This window comes from Hevea brasiliensis, chromosome 9 (assembly GCF_030052815.1).
Source record: "Hevea brasiliensis isolate MT/VB/25A 57/8 chromosome 9, ASM3005281v1, whole genome shotgun sequence".
Classification (NCBI taxonomy): Eukaryota; Viridiplantae; Streptophyta; class Magnoliopsida; order Malpighiales; family Euphorbiaceae; genus Hevea; species Hevea brasiliensis.
This window is the reverse complement of record NC_079501.1, coordinates 98,075,912-98,096,501: the sequence shown is the minus strand read 5'-3', so window position 1 is coordinate 98,096,501 and position 20,590 is coordinate 98,075,912. Positions and strand designations below refer to the sequence as shown.

The 20,590-nt window shown below is 33.3% G+C and overlaps 1 protein-coding gene across 1 annotated transcript; it reads right to left on the bottom strand.

Moving 5' to 3' along the window:
* Positions 1 to 4,160: 4,160 nt before the first annotated feature.
* LOC131183326 (auxin-responsive protein SAUR32-like) lies at positions 4,161 to 5,022 on the bottom strand. Its single transcript, XM_058154078.1, has one exon. It carries the CDS (start codon positions 4,712 to 4,714, stop codon positions 4,337 to 4,339), a length of 378 nt encoding a protein of 125 aa, XP_058010061.1. The 5' UTR covers positions 4,715 to 5,022; the 3' UTR covers positions 4,161 to 4,336.
* Positions 5,023 to 20,590: the final 15,568 nt, after the last annotated feature.

Sequence of the window (20,590 nt, the reverse complement as noted above, 5' to 3'; positions counted from 1 at the left end):
AACTCTATGAGTGGTAAGGTGTGAACTAAACTTGACCAATGGCCGGTTTGGTTGGTTTCAGGTTAAAACCATCAGTTTTGATCCCTGAAACCAGATCGTAGAGTCCATTGAGTCACATATTTTGATTTTAATTTGATCTGATTTGATGAGCCAAATCAGCTTGATTTAAGAGATTAAAAAAATCAATTTCAGTTCGATTTGGACCCTTGAAGTTTCGGTTCCATTTTTAGTTAGGTTTGAATCAATTTCTTAGTGATTGAGCCCCATAGTGGACTATGGCCGTGTCTAGTGTGAGCAGACCAATCCAATTACGGTTGATTGGCAGGTCATTGTAAAATTGTTTAATGGTTGAGTCACATAGCAAAAGTAGTTAGTTTCATTTAAAGATGGGACTTTGAAGCCGCAGTTTGAAAGAAAGTAAGATTGTTTCCACTAGCCAAGTTGATAATATCATACGTATGAATGGATTAGTCAAAGCAATTTTCTATTGTGTTTTGGTAATGTGGATGAGAAGCACGCTTAATTAATACCAGTTAATTTCCCTTGCAAATTGCCCTTTCAGGATAGGGGAAGATGTGTAAATATATACATCTGTTTGAATAATGAAATTTGAATAACTGTTTTTTTAATATATATTATTGTAATGATGTTGAGAGATTCGAGGATGGTCCCCTTAACAGCCCAATTTGCATACCAATTGCCATGTCCAATGCCTTGGTACATGGTGTTCCCTCATAGAGCTTTGCACTATTCAATTCATCTGATAGTAAATTATAAGTCTAATTTACTTTGTTTTATAATTAAGATTAGAAATAGCAACGGTTGGATTTAGGGCTGAGCAGAATTCGGTTCAAACCGAAAAATCGAATCTAATTGAGTCAATTTGGTTCAATCGGTTCGGTTTTAAAATTTAATCGGTTCGGTTCGGTTTAATTTATTAAAATTTCGGTTATTTCGGTTCGGTTCGATTTTAAAGAGAAAAAAATCAGTTAAACCGAACCGAACCGAATAGTGATTTATATAATCAAATCGAACCGAATCGATTTTTGAATTAATTTATTTTTATGGAAAATTTATGAATTATATTTAATTTTATATATATTAATTGTTTAATTTCATTGATTAATGGTTATTAGGTTCAAACCAAAGTTAAAATTAGACCAAATAACTTGAAAATCAAATCTAAATTAAAAAATCAATCAAAAATCAAATCGATAGGTTTAAACCTAATCGAACCGAAATAAAGCGATTCGGTTCGATTCTGTTTTTCACCAATTTCGATTCGATTTCTAAAAATGACGATTTGATTTTTATAATTTAATTTGGTTCGATTCGATTTGAACCGATTGCTCACCCCTAGATTGAATTAGTGGCAGGATTGCTCTCCCGTCCCATTCCATAAGAGTTTGGATTCAGGATGTAAATTTTTTCATCAGAGAATAGAGTGGGATGAGGCAAATTTTTTTTGAAATTTGGTTTAATTTTTTATTTTAATTTATTATTATATAATATAAATTTATTTATTAAAAATAAATTAGAAATTAAAAATATAAGGTTTAAATATAACTTTAATAATATATTTATTTTTTAATTATAATATTTAAATACATAAAATATATAAATAAATTATTTTTTAATAAAAAATAGTAACATATTATTATGTGAGACGGATTATGGAGATTCAGGTTGGAGAGAAGGTTTTTCCGTATCTGCTTTGCTTAATATCAAGATTAGAGCGAAATTAAGAAAAATTAATTGAGTTCAAAGCAGATCAAATCAAGTTCAGAAAATAATTACTATTTTAATTAAGATTTATTTTTCAAATAAATAACAATCTATTTTTCCGTTGACCATCATCTGGATATTAATATTATTATGAGAAAACCTTCTTAATTTTAATAATATAATTTTTATTAGAAAATTATTTTAACCATTTCAAAATTAAATCAACTCTAATTATCACAAACTAATTGTTAATTGAAATTCGAAAAATGAACCATTAATCTGGACTTGAATAAAACTGAATGGTCAATAATTGAGATCCTTTTGTCAAATTTAAGTATTTTTTTTTTATAAATCAAAATTATTAATTTCAATTAAAAACTCAAAATCCAACCAAAGAGAGAGTGGAGAATGTGAGGGACACATTTTCTCAAACAATATGATTACTTTTAATAGTGAGGACCCCGTGTGGTTCTTGTGGCTTTTGCCTTTCACATTTAAGATCTAATCGAAACCAAAATCTAATGAGAATTTTACATTTTTCCTTTTATCAAATTAAATTATTTAATGTGTATTTGATATTATGTAATTGAAATAGTATAATCAAATAAGATTTCAGAAGAAAAATAAAATAAATATTCATAATATTATATTATATACATTGTGAATTTAAAATTGATTGAAAATGTATGTTATTTATTAGGTAGATTATTATATAAAATCAGACTTATATATGTATAGTAAGGTATTTTAGACTAAGTTATTGTGATTGTTGCTATTTGCCCTAATAACGAATCATTCGTTTAATTGAATAATAAAATGAACAGTTAAATAAAATATATGGACTCTTTTGTTGGCCCCTTTCTAAAGGATTCGAGCCATAGTGAGATATCACTATGAAAGAGCTAGAATTATGACCTTTAAAGCCCTACATACCCTACATTTGGAGGATTTGTGAATCCTTCCTAGTCCCAAGGGATAGAAGAAGCTAAGTTAGTCGAAAGATGATTATCTCAACATGATATACATGTATTTTATTTCTATTACTATGAAAGTTATAAATAAAGTAGTTAATAAATGAAATAATTAATAATAGATTACTATTATCCCTTTTATAGTGACAAATATAGAGGGACCATTTCATTTTTGTATGTTGGTCCGATCTATTTCTCTTCTTTTTTGCCTATTTTGCTATAGGGGTTCGTTCACAGGTACAACCATTGTAATCTTATGCTATACCCTTGGATATTCAGCAAAACTCCATTTATTTTATGAAAAATATTTTATAATTTTATATTTTTTAATATTTGGAGCGCTCAAGAAATAAGTTAATAAAAAATATTTTTCTAATCGAAGAAAAAATTAAGTCATTTTAAAAGTAAATGACTTTTAAAAAAAAATTATTTTCATTATTTAAATTTTAATAATCTTAATAAAATATAAAAACACTTATGTGTGTGATATAAATACATATTATTAATTTAATATTATAAATAAATAATAAAAAATATTTTTATAAAATTTTTTTAAAAAATATTTTTCATATATAAATTATTTTCTGCAAAATAGAGTTCAAAGTTAAGTTTTTTTCTCAAGTTGTTTTAACAATGTACTCCTTGAATCATTCTAGTGTATAAAAAATATATAATCTTGAAGTACTCTTATTGTAAAATTAAATCTTAGATTGATAAAGAATGTAATTTCATCCTTATCAACTGAATTAGACTCACGTCTTTTAATAAAATGAGCAATTAATAAATATAATTTTTTTTTAAATTTCCCTTTAAGGGCTCAAAATTTTGAATATAATGTATAGCCTATCTAACAACAATGAAATTAATAACTAGATAAAATGAGATTAGAGTAGAACTAAACCACTCCACTTCGCATGGTTAATTAAAATTCATAGAAATCGATGTGGAAAATGAAGATCTAATAAATGAAAGCATTTTATTAATTACTTAAATTAAGAAGAAAGTTTCCAAGAATTTAGGAAGAAACTATTTTAAGTCCACCAAACAAGAACCACTTCGTTGGTGTAGCTAAAACATCCACACCCCACCTAACCATATATAGCCTTCCACATTCACCCAACACAAAAAAAAAAAAAAAAAAAAAAAAAATATATATATATATATATATATATATATATATATATATATTTACATAAAATTTATTTATTAATTTTTTTATAAAATAAATATTCAATAAATTCATTCTAATCAAAATTTCTTTCAGACAGAATAGAATTAAATAACGCCCAAAAAATCTAAAATTGAGGCAATCCCTGTACTCGTGATGGTTCATAACAGTTCATATCATTACCTCTAGAGTAAGGAAACGCTTTGCCTCCTTCCATGTTCCAAACGTGTTCTACACGTTCACAGCTTCACACACTACTTTATTATGTTCGCATTACAAGAAAGTTGGAGAACAAGTAAACACAATGATAATCTTTTCTTTTCTTTTCTTTTCTTTTTCCCATTCAATCATTCTTCGTTATCATTTACAATATAATATTAAAAGAAAAAATTTAACAAACAATTTAAAAAAAAAAAAAAGAAGAATAAAGGGATGAATTAACAGCAAACTTTACACAATCACATGATAAACATCAAATCCTAAAGCATAAAAGATGGTGATGGTGGTGGTGGTGGGTGTTTTCCCTGTCGATCATGCCTTGAACGTTGCGAAACTCCTCGACATGACAAGGAATAGTGATGGGGCCTTTTTGATCAAATCCATACTCTTCTTCAGCTTCTTTGAGGAGCTGAATGAAAAGTGGATGATTTATGTAAATCACAGGGATAACAAACCTCTGTTGCTCCTCACCTTGTCCCACCAAGATCGCCAAGCACCCTTTTGGAATATCTTTCAAATCTTTCTTGCTTCCTCCGTGGTGATGATGATGATGATTATGAAAGTGAAGAAGATGTGGCAAATTAGCATTGGAATTCAAGTGATGGTTGTTTCTATCTCCAGTACTCCCCATATCTACAACTATCAATACAAAACAAGAAAATCAAGAATCAAGAAACAAGAAAATCAAGAAAAGGTGGGTTTTGTTGTGAAATATTAGAGAAGAAGAGGGAAAGGCCAAGGGTCAGAGGCAGAAATGGCTAGAGAGAAGAGGGCAAAGGAAGAATCTGTGAGAGAAGTGGGTATATTGCTCATTTTATTAGAAGATAAACAAACACAAACAACATAAGCACAAGAAGAAGATCAAGAAATGAAAGAATGAGAGATCGTTGGGTCGAGGAAATTGGGGTATATATAGGGAGATTTCAGAGGTTGGATCTAAGACCTAAGCTGGGTTTGCTTAGTTAAAACTCAAAAGGAGGTTTTAGTTTTGGTTTTGGTTTTGTCCTTGACCCAGAAGAAACAGTCATATCTTGGCTCGGCTTCTTTATATATATATATATATATATAAATTAATTCATTAATTGAATTTTTTGATTGGTTTAGTATTTAATTACTTATTCAGAATTGGCTGAGATATATAGTAAAATAAGATAAGCTTTCTATTTTTATTAATATTTATTTTCAATTTTGGATTAAATGGAAATTTTTTTTATATCTTGGAAGTGGTTATTACCATAATTAGTGAAGATTAATGTAAATGAGAATTTCAACATTATTTATCATTAAAAAAAAGAAAATTCTTGGTCAAATTAATAAATATGTGAATGGATTTATATGTTATTTTTTTATAATTTTTAATAAAATGTGTTTTTTTTTTTTAATTTAAGAGAAGAATCCAAATATCAAATTTGCGAACTGAATATCCAATTTTGACAAAATTATATATATTTATTTTTTAGTATTTATTGTCAGAGATATTTTAGATTTATTTTCACATATCAAAATTAAATTTTTTATTTCTATATTGATTTTGTATATTTAAAATAAATAAATTTATAATAATTTTTAGCAAAATTAATTTATGATTTTTATCATTTAAATTAATTTAATTAAATATTTTAATGATATTATATTTCTCTAAATATATATTAACAATAATCTTGATTAAAGAGAATAATTAAAAAATTTAGAACTTATATTTAATTATATATAATTAATCCATTTCAAATTGATCGATTTTTAATTATTTATTTAGGGTATTTAATTATTTATTTTATTAGAAAAATTCAATATCACGCATTTGAAAAAAAAAAATTTATGAGCAAATTTGGAAGAAGATAAAGATGAATTAATCGTTGATAAAAAAAAAAATTGAATTGCTCAAAGTAAAATCGCACGAGGAAATTACGATTCAAAGTTTGCTTATCGGTTAAGACACGTGGGTAACGAGTGGTAAAACGCTCGTACACGTGGGCGGACGTGGGTCCCATGAGTGATTAACCGGACCGATAAAAAGGAGATGTCACGATGACGCCATCATACGGTCGATCAATAGAGAAAACAGTCACAATTTTTAAGAAAATAAAAATCGGTAATATTAATAAAACAATCTAAATGGGGAATCAAAGAGGAAAATTGTAAATCAAGATCAGGGCAAGAGAGAGAAAAGATGAGGTGGTATACCGATTTTGCCCTTAAATTTTGTTTGTAATTGCGGATGGGACCCATGGCTTGGCTGGCCGAGTCGAGGTCCGATTCAAGGGCGGATCTTGTGGCACACGAGAAATGAAATGAAATGAAAATGTGAGGAACGTGTTTCCACTCTTGTTTGAGCTGTTCAAGTCATGGAATTCCCATTTTTTTGGATATAATAAGGTAAAGGTTGGGATTTGAATTCCTTAATGCTGTGTGGATTTTGAATTATCAATTAATTGATCATGATTTATTATTTTTTTTTTATGAAAGTTTAATATATTAAATAATAATTAATAAATTACATAATAAGAAAGAATATTTTTTATTATAAAATAATTAATTTAGTATTGAATAAATGATCTATTTAAAATTAAAATCTTTTAACTTTCTGCATCATATATATGATAAGTACTTTACTCTTTTAGTTAATAAAATTTATTTTTTAATTAGTGAATAATATATTTCTTTTTTATATATAAATAGTGGTACAATATTTATAATAAAATTGAAATAGGGCAAGACTCCCTGTAATGAAAGAATGAAGCTTGCTTAGAAATTCAAATGTCACTTGCCAATGGGACCATAACAATACTTTCCAGAAAGAAATTTTGTAGAGAATCTCCTTCCATAATTTAACGTTACATTTTGGGGTCCAATGGATTCCTACAAATTAGCTTTTTTTTTTTTCAAATTAAATTAGAAAATGAAAAGGAGTGGGTCCCACATGTTTTGTTTTTTTTTTTTCAAATAGCCCAAGGAATTCCCATTCAAAACGACACACCATCATGACACGACTTAGCATCAGAATGCCACTTATTTCCTACTAACTATAGCAAACTATTTCTCTCATGGAATCTCTTCCAAGTTTTCTTGAGAGAAGAAAAGTTTAAGCTAACTGATCAACCCATATGTGTCCTTAAGATCCTGAAATATCAATTTAGATTATTGATTGCTTTATAATGAAGCTTACTTTAAGCTTTTAATAATAATAATAATAATAATAATAATAATAATAATAATAATAGTGAACATTTCAATTGTTTTATTGATGTGAGGTTTTTGGGTGGTCGGTGGTAATCTTTGCTTTTATTTTTTATCTTTCTTCATAATTTTTAGATTTATATTCTTTTGAAATGATTTGTATTTATCATTAGTCTATTCTTATTAATGAATATAAGTTTTGGCACCTTATTTAAAAGAATTTGATGTCTTCTTTTCTATAATGATTTGTTATTTTCTTATGTTATTTTCTTCATTATAGGATTTTTATTTTTATATCATGGAATTAGGTATTTTATTTTATTATTTAAGTAAAAGTGAAATAATAAAAAATATAAATTTTATCTTCACGAGAATATCAAAATTTAATGATTTTTAAATCAGATTTATAAAAATACTGTAAAGTCGAATAGTGATAGATTATCATTGAATAGAGTGTATTTCCCACTGAACGGTCAAATTAAATTCTCTGGCAATGCAATTAAAATTTTCAAATAAAGATAATTGTTATCATATTTTGTATAAGTGATTTAACTTAAATTTTCTTATGTAAAATTGTAATAATATGAAATTTTGTATTTCAGAATTATATTATGTTTCTATTTAATAAAAGTTTTATCTTTTTTTTTTAAATATTATTTTATTTATTAACTTTAATATAATTTAGATTAACATACATGATACAACATCTAATTAACTTTGAAATTAAATTAAAAATAAAGAATAAAATATCCCAAAGTTTTTATGAGATTTCTGTAACTTTTTATTTTCATTATTTTTTCAATAAAAAATTGAAAAAATGTGTTCTTTGAGGGATGCATTTTTTTTGCCCTTCACTTATTATATGTCTTTATTTTTTTCCAATACACAAAATTAACATGTAAAAGGAAATCATAAAAGTGGATTTTATTTTCTTCATTTCATTTTTAATCAATCATTTCTCTTCTTTAATTTATAAATCTCACCAAAAACATATTCCTTACATCGCTCTATTTGTCTTTACCTTTGGCCAATCTCATGAGAATAATTTTAATTTTCTAGACAATTACAATATCACTTATATATTTTTTATCCTTCTTTATATACAAAATATTGCTTAATTTAATTTCAATTGAGTTCGAATTAAAAATTTTATGATTTTAAAAATGATTTTGATATTATTAATTTATATAAAAAAAACTTATGACTAATAAAAACGCTACATTAAATAAGAAAATTAGTTGATAAAAAAATAACATTTTTCTTTTGTAAATTATGTAAAAATTTGGAATTTTAATTCGAAATACATGACTTAAGTATATCATTCATTTGATAAATCTATGTTGGAGTTTTATTTTTCATTCCTTCTATATAAAAAGAAAAAAAGAATTTGAATTAAAAAAAATGAGTGAGATAAAATCATATATGATTAATTAATATATGTAATAAATTAATGGTGTAGACAACATAATGAATGGAAGGTTGGGGTTGTGATATGTGGAAATTAATGGATGCTATTTAATATAAGTTTCAATTTATATAAAATTAATTTTAATAGTTATTAAATTAAATATTTATATTGAGATTTTTTTTATTATTCAAATTATATTTATTTTAATTAATTTTATATACATTTTAATATAAAATATTTAATTTAAAAATTATTAAATTTATTTTTATTGATACTATCATATGAATCTCAATAAGTATAAATCTGTAAAATAAGAGATTATCGGGTATGTTAGTTAATCACTACTAATATGGGAATCAAGAATGAGAGAAGACTTGAGAGAATAAGGTTATTTGCCGCGTACTTGTCAATCCCCTTATCCATTAGTTAGACTCTTATTGAAATAATGACTGTTACATTGTGATAGGGAATTAATCTCCTGATATCTCAGACTATATTGTTTATAGAGTCTATATTAATCTAGTAATTATCTTCGTATTAGAACTCTAAATCATCAAGGGAATACTTCAGAGTCATGTCTGAAGAGAGAAAGATCTCTTATTTCTTAATTATATGTCCGAATGCCCATTTCAACTGTTAGGCAATGGGTGGATCACTTATTGGGGGGAATGTAGTTGGATGAACGTTACCTAAGCGAGTATCATTACCTGAGCGAGTATCATTCATTCAAGTGAGTAGCATCACTTATATAAAATTAAATTTAATTAATTTTATATTAATTTTTTTAAATATAATTGATCATATTTATGAATCATAAAATTTAGCCAGACAAATTTTAATTACTGAATGTATATTGCTCATATGATATATTTAATTTGAGTTTCACAACTTTATGTTAAAAAAAATAAAATTTATGATTCATAAAACTATATATAACCGTTAATTGTGGCCCACAAGATTGGAATTAATGGTTTCAAATGGGTCCTTTTTAATTTTGGTCAGAAAAAGAAAGGTATCTAATGGTAATATCCCATTTGGAAACCAACACTACCTGCCTCCTTCTCCTCCTCCTCCTTCTTCTTATATATATATATATATATATATATATATATATATATATATATATCTTATTTTCTATTTTGGCCTTTTCTTATCTTTACTTTCCAGATAAGGGTCTGCTCATGAGTGACACCTTCCCCGGGTAGTAGGTAACGTAAACAAAATTATTTCCCAAGAAAATTTCAGAAAATATCATGTATTTTTTTAGCTTCAAAATATCATATGATTTAGATTTTTGATAATGCTTGATTACTTCTCTTTTTCATTTTATTTTGAATGTCAATGACAAATCTTTATAAATATATAAATTTAAAAGTAAAATTAAATCTTTAATTAATATAAATTTAAATTTTAATAGAATAAAATATTATTAAAGTGAAATATTTAAAATCCAAGTGGATCTAGCGTAACGGTAAACAAGCGTTACACTCCATAAATTGATTAAGTGTTCAATTTGTAAACAATCTAAGAATGTCTCACTTTGCACGTTGAGGGGTTAGCCTTCTATTAAAAGAAATATGAAAATTACTTTTGAAAATGTCTTAGGGTAGAAATTTTCTTTTGAGGTAAATTTAAAAATTCATCATGTATTTACCAATATTAATTGCTATTAAATTTAAGATTTCACATTTTTAAATATTATTCATTTAAAGTTTATATATTTGATATTAAATATTAATGAGCTTGATATTAGTTGTAAGAGTGTAATATTGAACTTTTGGAAACCACATATCATGATTTCCATTTTATGGTTGCTATTTTTAAGTTGGTTTCTATTTTTTTCTTGTCCCTCATTTTAAACATTTATTATTTTTTATTCCATTTGTTATTTTTTAATTTTTTTTGTCAAGACTTTATTTCTTAATTTTTAATTTAAAAATTTTATATTTATGTGATTGTAAAATCTCTTCAAAGAAATTACGAGATTAATATCTTATAATTATTAATTGATTTTGATGACAATGAGTAATTTACGATTTGATTTTTGGTGATTTATAGTGTCTTTTTTTTTATAAAAAATTAATGTATTATGGAAATTTTTTATTTCTTACAAGATAAAAGATCTATTTAGACCCTTTAAGTTATTTTAAATAATCACATGAGCTCTTAAAGTGTTGTTGGGTTTAATTAAGTACTTCAACTTTTAAAAAAGAGCAAGTAAGTATTTTGAATTTTTAAAAATAGATAAAATAAGTTATTGGCACAAATAAGCTCTTTAACTTCCAAAAACAGATAAAAAAACTTAACTATAATTTGCATCTAATTTAAATCCAATCAAAGTTATGAATAAAGATCTTTTAGTGCATGAAATCTTTATCAGTAATTTTTTTTATTTAATTTACAATATCCTAACAAAAATCTACTGTATCTTAGAGTAGATTAAAAAGTTATTTTTTATTGAATAGTTTGAAAAACTTGTCTATAAAAACTACAACAAAATGATTGAACACCCCTAATTTTTAAATTTATTATTTTTGGGTAAATATTGATATTTTATTTTATTTGAATTTTAGGAAATTATTTGAAATTTTTCCAATTTTAGATATTGGATTCGATTTTCTGAAAATATAAACTTTGATGATTTTTAAAAATTAATTTAAAGACCACGTGGTAAAATTAAAAATATATTTAGAGTCTACAAATTTTTCTGAGTTTTCTAGAATTTTTTCGAAATTTTTGGACCTCGTTTTCGGTCCCAAGGCAGAGTAAAAATTTAAAATTTTGTATCCTGAATCGAACCGGCCGAATCGAACCGGACCGGATTGGACTGGCCGAATCGGGCCGGCTCCTTTTTCTTCTTCTTCTCCTCTTCCTGCGCGCGTTCTCCTTCCTCTCTCTCTCTCTCTTCCGTTTTCTCTCTCCTCCCACCTCCTCGCCCAGGCCCGCCTCCCAGCCACCCGGCCCGTCGGTGGCGCTCTCCCACCACCCATTTCGGCGCGCTGGGCAGCAAGCGTCATGCGACACGCGTAGCCGTCTTCAGGCCAATCCGGCCACCATTTGGGCCGGGTCTTGTGTCTAAACTCATCTACACCTCGAGAGCTTTCCATAGACACTAAGAACACCAAAATCCATCGAGCCGTTTGTCCAATTTTTGTCCGGGAAGTTTTAGCCCATTTTGACCTTTTATGCTAAATTTCTCACAAACCGTGAATCTCACGAGAAAACTGAGAGTACCAGAGCGCTCCACTCGTCGAGAGCTTCGCGGCAATATAAATTTCAAAATTTTCTGACATCATTTTTCGGTGGGTCCCACGGAACTTCATAGTATTTTTTCGAGCATTAAATGAGCTTAGAAAATTCCGTAAATTTATGTACTAACCCTCATGTTGTGGGCTTCGTGTAGGTATCTTCAATTCGCGGAAATTCAACGATTGTTTGGGTCTGTGAATTTCCGGCCAGATAGACCGGCTACCGAAAAGGTCTCCGAATTGGATCGAGATTTTGGTTACCCCACCATTTTCAGACGTCCCGAGCGTGTCCTTGAAGTCGGAATAGGCATAGGTAAACCCGAACCTTACTTTTTCGAAATTTTCTAGTACTTAAATGGGATTAAAAATCCATAAAATATTCGTGGTAGCTCAGAAAATTATGATTCTTTTTGCAATTAGCCTAGTAATATTGCTAAGGACCGCGGGGCAAAGATTTAGAATTTTTAGAGCTTATTTGGGCAGTTTTTGCAAAAATGATCAATTATAAGGACTAAACTGTAAATTTATATATTGTGATTGAGGACTGTTTGGATGAGCCCAGGAGGGGCTGTGTGATGTGATTGAGTTGTGAGTGTATGAATTGTGAATATAGAAGTGCGTTTTAAGCCCTTTTGCAGGTTGGGTAGGTCCTAGGTATAGGGGAGACTCTGCCAGATTTTCAGCACGACTTAGGATGTATTTGATCTTTTCTTAGTTTGTATTGAGTCAAATTTATTAAATAATTGTAATAAAATTGTCAGGTGAGCCGGGACAGCTTTCTTCCTTCGCCCAGCCGCCACAGTGATTGCTGTCAAGTCTGTGAGTAAAATATTAATTTTAATTGTAATTTCGATATTATTATATGTTTAAACATGCCCATGCATCACTTATATGTATGTATCTATGTAGTTAAACTCTAGGCACGTTTTATGTTGCATTCACAACTATTAAAGTGCCATGAATGTTGTTGTGGTAATTTGGAGCAGTGTGCGTGCGTTGGCGTGCGTGTGATATGGTGTTGACTATGGATAGGACGGGTAGACACGGCTTGAGTTCTTCGCTGGGACCTCGATTTGGTTATTTAAGTGGAAGTCCGAGCTGAGTTCTTTGCTGGCACAGGTTGGATTAAGAGAGTTGTATAGGGGATCAGCTCCCATATATATATTGTTTGACATTATCGGGTGTGCGAGTGCTCCAAATTACCTTTTTTCTGTTATGAGGCGAAAATATTGCTGATGTTGCATTTCACTCTACAGGGTGCATTAGTTTTAGATAGTTATAGAGATTATGGTTAAAATTGATATTTTACTCTCTGAGTCGAACGCTCACTCCTGTTCTTTATTTTTCAGGCTACATGAGGATTTTATTGTGGTTAACCTGCTTTTCTCTTTCGCAGGTTATTTATTAATATTTGTGTAATTTTATTAACTCCTAGAATTTTCGCATGTATTAGAAGTATTTATTTGATTTGGGTCTGTAATATTATTATCATGTTGGACCAGTAAACGTATAATTACATGCATGTTTGATGGACTGGATGAGGAAGCTGAGTTCCCATTTATTTTTATAACATTGAGTATGTGGAGGGTGAGCTGAGCTCCCCAATTGAATATATATTTTGTTTACTGGTTGGGTGAGTAAAAAACTCTCCGTTGAAAGGTCCATTTTATGGCCGGACTCTGTCCGGTTGAATTCTTGAAATTGGGCCCAAATGGACCTTAGAGTTGGATTGAGGAATAGTTAGGTTTACTACTGGCCTCGGGGGCTTTAGGCTGGCCCAGGTCCTAGTGCCCGTCTGGCTCATAGGTTGGGTCATGACAAATATGGTATCAGAGCTTAGGTTCTAGATTCTTAGGGAATGTTTGTCTAAAGTGTTGGGAAGAGTCTACTAGGAGTTACATGTGGAAAATAGGGTCCACATTCGTCTTGTATTGTCATCTTTGCTTCTGGTTTCTGCTTCATATAATTATGTATAAATACAAGTCTATAGAGCTGTGTAACACGCTGTTTTGAATTTTGTGGGCTAATGCTGCTGAATTTCAAGAAAATGCAAAGAAGTAGGAGAGCTGCCACTGCACCAAAACCAGATGTGTCTGACGAGGTGTCAGCACAGGATGAGGCGCCTGCCCCGAGAAGGCGGGGTAGGAGGCCTAGAGCTGCTCAAGTAAAGGAGCAGCCACCACCAATTCAAGATCAGTCTTTTATGGCATAGGGTCCCATGGACCCAATGGTAGCTACTCTAGCTGGTTTGCAGAGGATCATTGATATGATGGAGCAGTATATGATTCACCCCCCACAGCAGCAGCAGTCCACCGCACCAAGAGAGGAGTCTTACAAACAGATAATCAATTTCAAGAAATTGGTGCCTGGTACTTATGATATGTCAGACGATGCCCATCGGTTTTTGGATTCCTATAGACAAGCAGAAATAGAGTTGCAGTTGACTGATAGGAGACTTTTAGAGTGTATGCAGCATATCATGGGGCCTATGCCTAAACAATGGATGAATGACTACACATTACCTCAGATGGAGGGTTTGTCGTGGACTCAATTTGTGGAATTGTTCATCAATCGATTTGTGCCAGAAAGCTTCAGAGATCAAAAGCAGTGGGCCTTTGAGGCCTTAAGACAGAATGGCAGGTCTGTAGATTAATATACTACATAATTTCTGGAATTGAGCAGGTATGCCCCTACAGCAGTAGCTACCGAAACTATGAAGGTAAAGAGGTTCCTAAAGGGGCTTGACAGGAGGTATGCAAACCTGGCCATGATGTGTGATCAGTCTTTTGATGTGGTGGTTGATCGAATCAGACAGATTGAGATTAGCTATGTTGTGGATGACAGCGGAAGGGCAAAGAAAAATAGAGCAGAGGGTTCTTCAGGTGTTCCCCACATGGGTGCTCCGGATAGTGGTGGCCAAACTAATTACAGAGGAAGAAGCAGAAATGAGAGGAGTGGTTTTAGACACAAATCTCGAGGGTTCAGACTAGTGCGGATCAGCGGTGGTCACGGTTCGAGTACTGATAGTTACAGTGCAGTTCAGGATCCTCCTTGGCACCTTGTGCATAGTGTGGGAGAGGACATTCAGGACCTTGTATGATGGGTTCAGGAGTATGCTTCAGATGTGGCCAACAAGGTCACTTTGCTAGGGAATACCCCGTGTTCAGTGAGCCACAGATGGGGTCACAGGATTCTGTTGCAAATGTTCCTCGTTAGTTGTATCCTGGTGCTTCGGCATGGCGGCGATCAGTCGATGTGGGGCGAGGATAAGGAGGACATGGATTTGGAGGCAGATCAGGAGGTAGAAGTCAGTATCAGGGTTCTGCCACTCAGAGTTAAGCTCGGGTTTTCACCCTCACCCACCAGGATGCTTAGGCTCCCAATGCAGTTGTAGCAGGTATTCTTCTAGTTTGTTCTTATGAGGCTCGTGTTTTGATAGATCCGGGTGCTACGCACTCATTTGTCTCCCCTGTGTTTGCCATGAGATTGGGTAGAAATCGTACAACTTTAGAATGCCCTTTGTCTGTAGCTACCCCACTTAGTGACAACATAGATGTAGATATGTTTTTTCCGGGTAGCCCAGTAGTAGTGGATAGAAAGATCCTCCCAGCAGACTTGGTTCCTCTACCAGTAATAGATTTCGATGTAATCTTGGGGATGGATTGGTTGGCAACTCATTATGCCACTTTAGACTGCAGGAACAAAAAGGTGTATTTCCACATACCTGGTGTGGAAGAGTTTAGTTTTGATGGTGACAGGAGCGTGGCTCCATATAATTTGGTATCAGCAATTAGTGCTAGAAAAATGTTGAGGCGTGGATGTCAAGGGTATTTGGCATTGGTGAGAGATACATCTGTAGAAGGTGTCAATATAGAAAATGTTCTTATTGTCAGAGAATTCATGGATGTCTTCCATGAGGAGCTTCCTGGGTTGCCACCAGAAAGGAAAATAGAGTTCTGCAATGATATTATTTCGGGTACAAACCCCATATCAATGCTGCCTTATAGGATAGCGCTAGCAGAATTGAAAGAGCTAAAGGAGCAACTACAGGAGCTTTTGGACAAGGGTTTTATATGTCCGAGCACTTCACCCTGGGGCGCTCCTGTTCTATTTGTGAGAAAGAAAGATGGGTCATTGAGGTTGTGTATTGACTATAGACAGCTGAACAAGGTGACTGTGAAGAACAAGTATCCACTTCCTCGGATCGATGATCTGTTTGATCAGCTCCAAGGGGCTAGATTCTTTTCCAAGATAGACCTGCGATCAGGCTACCATCAGTTGAGAATCAGGAATGAGGATGTGTCCAAAATGGCATTTAGGACAAGATATGGTCATTATGAGTTCTTGGTGATGTCTTTTGGACTCACTAATGCACCAGCAGCCTTCATGGACTTGATGAACAGGGTGTTCAGGCCATTCTTGGACCGTTTTGTCATCGTATTCATAGATGACATTTTGGTATACTCTCGGACCGAGGAAGAACACGTGTGGCACTTGAGGATGGTGTTGCAGACTTTGAGGGAGCACCAGCTATATGCCAAATTTTCAAAATATGAATTTTAGCTAGAAAGCATCTCATTCTTGGGACACATGGTTTCTAGTGAAGGTATTCAAGTGGATCCTAAGAAAATTAAAGCTGTAACTGATTGGCTTAGGCCTACAACAGTCACTGAGGTGCGAAGTTTTCTGGGTCTAGCTGGCTACTATAGGCGTTTTGTGCAAGATTTTTCCAGGATAGTAGCTCCCCTAACTAAGTTAAGTCGGAAGAATGTTCCATTCATTTGGACAGATGACTGTGAGGAGAGTTTCCAAAAGCTTAAAGAGTGTCTAACCACCACCCCGGTGTTGACACTACCGATGAGTGGTGAAGGATATACCGTGTACTGTGACGCCTCCAAAGTTGGCTTAGGGTGTGTTTTGATGCAGAATGGAAAAGTAGTGGCTTATGCTTCAAGGTAGCTAAAGAGGCATGAGCAGAACTACCCCACCCATGATTTGGAAATGGCGGCTGTAGTATTTGCACTAAAAATCTGGAGACACTATCTGTATGGTGAAGTGTGCGAGATATACACTGACCACAAGAGCTTGAAGTACATCTTCCAACAGAGGGATTTAAACTTGAGACAAAGGAGATGGATGGAGCTTCTAAAGGACTATGATTGCACCATCCAGTACCACCCTGGGAAGGCCAATGTAGTAGCAGATGCTTTGAGCAGAAAATCTTCTGGCAGTTTGGTGCACATTTCAGCAGAGAAGAGACCGTTGATTCAGGAAGTACATGAGTTGATGGATCAAGGTTTAATCCTAGATCTTTTCAGATGAGGGGGTATTGTTGGCTCATTTTTCAGTGAGGCCAGACTTGCGAGACAGAGTTAGAGTTTCCCAGCACAAAGACCAACAATTGATGAAGATCATAGAAAGAGTACCGCAGGGTGAAGGTGGTGAGTTTGGATTTGCCAATGATGGCGCCCTAGTGCAAGGTTCTAGGATATGTGTGCCCGATGTGGATAATCTCAGAAATGAAATCATGCGAGAGGCACACTATACACTATACAATGTCCACCCAGGCTCCACTAAGATATACCATGATGTGAAAGATAGCTATTGGTGAAATGGCATGAAGAAAGACATAGCAGACTTTGTGTCCAAGTGCTTGACTTGTCAGAAGGTGAAGTTTGAACACCAGAGACCGTCAGGGAAGCTGCAAGAGCTCCCTATCCCAGAATGGAAGTGGGAAATGATTACTATAGATTTTGTGACTGGGTTGCCTCGTACCATGCGAGGATATGACTCGATATGGGTAATTGTAGACCACCTAACTAAATCAGCTCATTTCTTGCTTGTGAAGACTACATATTTTATGGCACAGTACGCCCGACTCTACATTCAAGAGATAGTCAGATTGCATGGAGTTCCTACTTTCATAATATCTGACAGAGGGCCCTAGTTCACTTCTCAGTTTTGGAGAAAGTTGCAGGAGGCACTTGGCACACAGTTGAACTTTAGTACTGCTTTCCACCCTCGCATGCATTTAACAAATTGAAGGACAATCCAAACACTGGAAGACATGCTTCGCATGAGTGTTTTGGATTTTGGAGGTCAATGGGATGATCAGCTAGCTTTGGTGGAGTTTGCCTACAACAGCAGTTACCATTCCAGCATAGGGATGGCACCCTATGAAGCACCATATGGAAGAAAGTGTAGGTCTCCTCTGTGTTGGACGGAAATGGGAGAAGCGAAGGTGTATGATATAGACCTAGTGCAGTACACTTCAAAGATAGTTCCTTTAATCAGGGAACGATTGAAAACAGCTTTCAGTAGGCAGAAAAGTTATGCAGACCCCAGACAGAGGGATGTAGAGTTTGCAGTAGGCGACTACGTATTCCTGAAGGGAGTAATGAGATTTGGAAAGAAGGGCAAGTTGGCACCTCAGTGTATTGGATCTTTTGAGGTTACTAATAGAGTTGGAGCAGTTGCCTACAGGTTGGAGCTACCACCCAACCTTTCTCATGTTCATCCTGTGTTTCACATCTCCATGCTCAGGAAATACATTCCTGATCCTTCTCATGTACTACAGCCGGATGTAATAGAGCTAAAAGAAAACTTGACGTTTGAGGAGCAACCTATAGCCATAGTGGACTACCAAGTGAGGCAGCTAAGATCAAAACAGATCCCTATGGTTAAGGTTTTGTGGATGAGACAGTCAGTGGAAGAGTGCACCTGGGAGTCAGAACGGGACATGCGTATCAAGTACCCTTATCTATTCAATGTGTAATCTTGTACTTTACTCTGCCTTATGTAAAAATTCGAGGACGAATTTTCTGTAAGGGGGGGAAGAATGTAACACCCCTAATTTTTAAATTTATTATTTTGGGTAAATATTGATATTTTATTTTATTTGAATTTTAGGAAATTATTTGAAATTTTTCGGATTTTAGAAATCGGGTTTGATTTTCCGAAAATATAAACTTTGATGATTTTTAAAAATTAATTTAAAGACCACGTGGTAAAATTAAAAATATATTTGGATTCTACAAATTTTTCTGAGTTTTCTAGAATTTTTTCGAAATTTTTAGACCTCGTTTTTGGTCCCAAGGCAGAGTAAAAATTTAAGATTTTATATCCTGAATCGAACCGGCCGAATCGAACCGGACCGGATCGGACCGGCCGAATCGGGCCAGCTCCTTTTCTTCTTCTTCTCCTCTTCCCGCGCGCGTTCTCCTTCCTCTCTCTCTCTCTCTCTCTCTCCCATTTTCTCTCTCCTCCCACCTCCCTTCACGGCCAAAGGCCTCCCAGCCACCCACCGCGGTCGCCTCCTAGCCACCCACTCACCGCGCTGGAACGCCGTGAACGTTGCGAAGCGATGCGACGCACGGCGCCGCACCGCCGTCTTCCACCATTTGGGCGGCCACCATTTGTGTCTAAACCCATCTACACCTCGAGAGCTTTCCATAAACACCAAGAACACCAAAATCCATCTAGCGGTTTGTCCAATTTTTGTCCGGGAAGTTTTAGCCCATTTTGACTTTTGGGCTAGATTTCTCACAAACCGTGAACCCCACGAGAAAACCGAGAGTACAGAGCACTCCACTCGTCGAGAACTTCGCGGCAATATAAATTTCAAAATTTTCCAACACCGTTTTTCGATGGGTCCCACGAAACTTCGTAGTATTTTTTCGAGCATTAAATAAGCTTAGAAAATTTCATAAATTTATGTGCTAACCCCCTTGTTGTGGGATTCGTGTACGTATCTTTAATTCTCGGAAATTCGACGATTGTCCGGGTCTGTGAATTTCCGGCCAGACAGACCGGCTACCGAAAAGGTCTTCGAATTGGATCGAGATTTTGGCTACCCCACCATTTTCAGATGTCCCGAGCGCGTCTCCGAAGTCGGAATCGGCATAGGTAAACCCGAACCTTACTTTTTCAAAATTTTCTAGTACTTAAATGGGATTAAAAATCCATAAAATATTCATAGTAGCTTAGAAAATTATGATTCTTTTTGCAATAGCCTAGTAATATTACTAAATGGGCAAAGTTTTAAAATTTTTAGAGCTTATTTGGGCAGTTTTTGCAAAAATAATCAATTATAAGGACTAAACTGTAAATTTACATATTGTGATTGAGGACTGTTTGGATGGGCCCAGGAGAGACTGTGTGATGTGATTGAGTTGTGAGTGTATGAATTGTGAATATAGAAGTGCGTTTTGAGCCCTTTTACAGGTTGGATAGGTCCTAGGTATAGGGGAGACTCTGCCGGATTTTCGGCATGACTTAGGACGTATTTGGTCTTTTCTTAGTTTGTATTGAGTCAAATTTATTAAATGATTGTAATAAAATTGTCAGGTGAGCTGAGACAGCCTTCTTCCTACACCCAGCCGCCACAGTGATTGCTATCAAGTCTGTGCGTAAAATATTAATTTTAATTGTAATTTCGATATTATTATATGTTTAAGCATGCCCATGCATCACTTATACGTATGTATCGATGTAGTTAAACTCTAGGCACGTTTTATGTTGCATTCACAACTGTTAAAGTGCCATGAATGTTGTTGTGGTAATTTGGAGCAGTGTGCGTGCGTTGGCGTGCGCGTGATGTGGTGTTGATTATGGATAGGACGGGTAGACACGGCTTGAGATCTTCGCTGGGACCCGGTCCTTCGGGGTAGACACG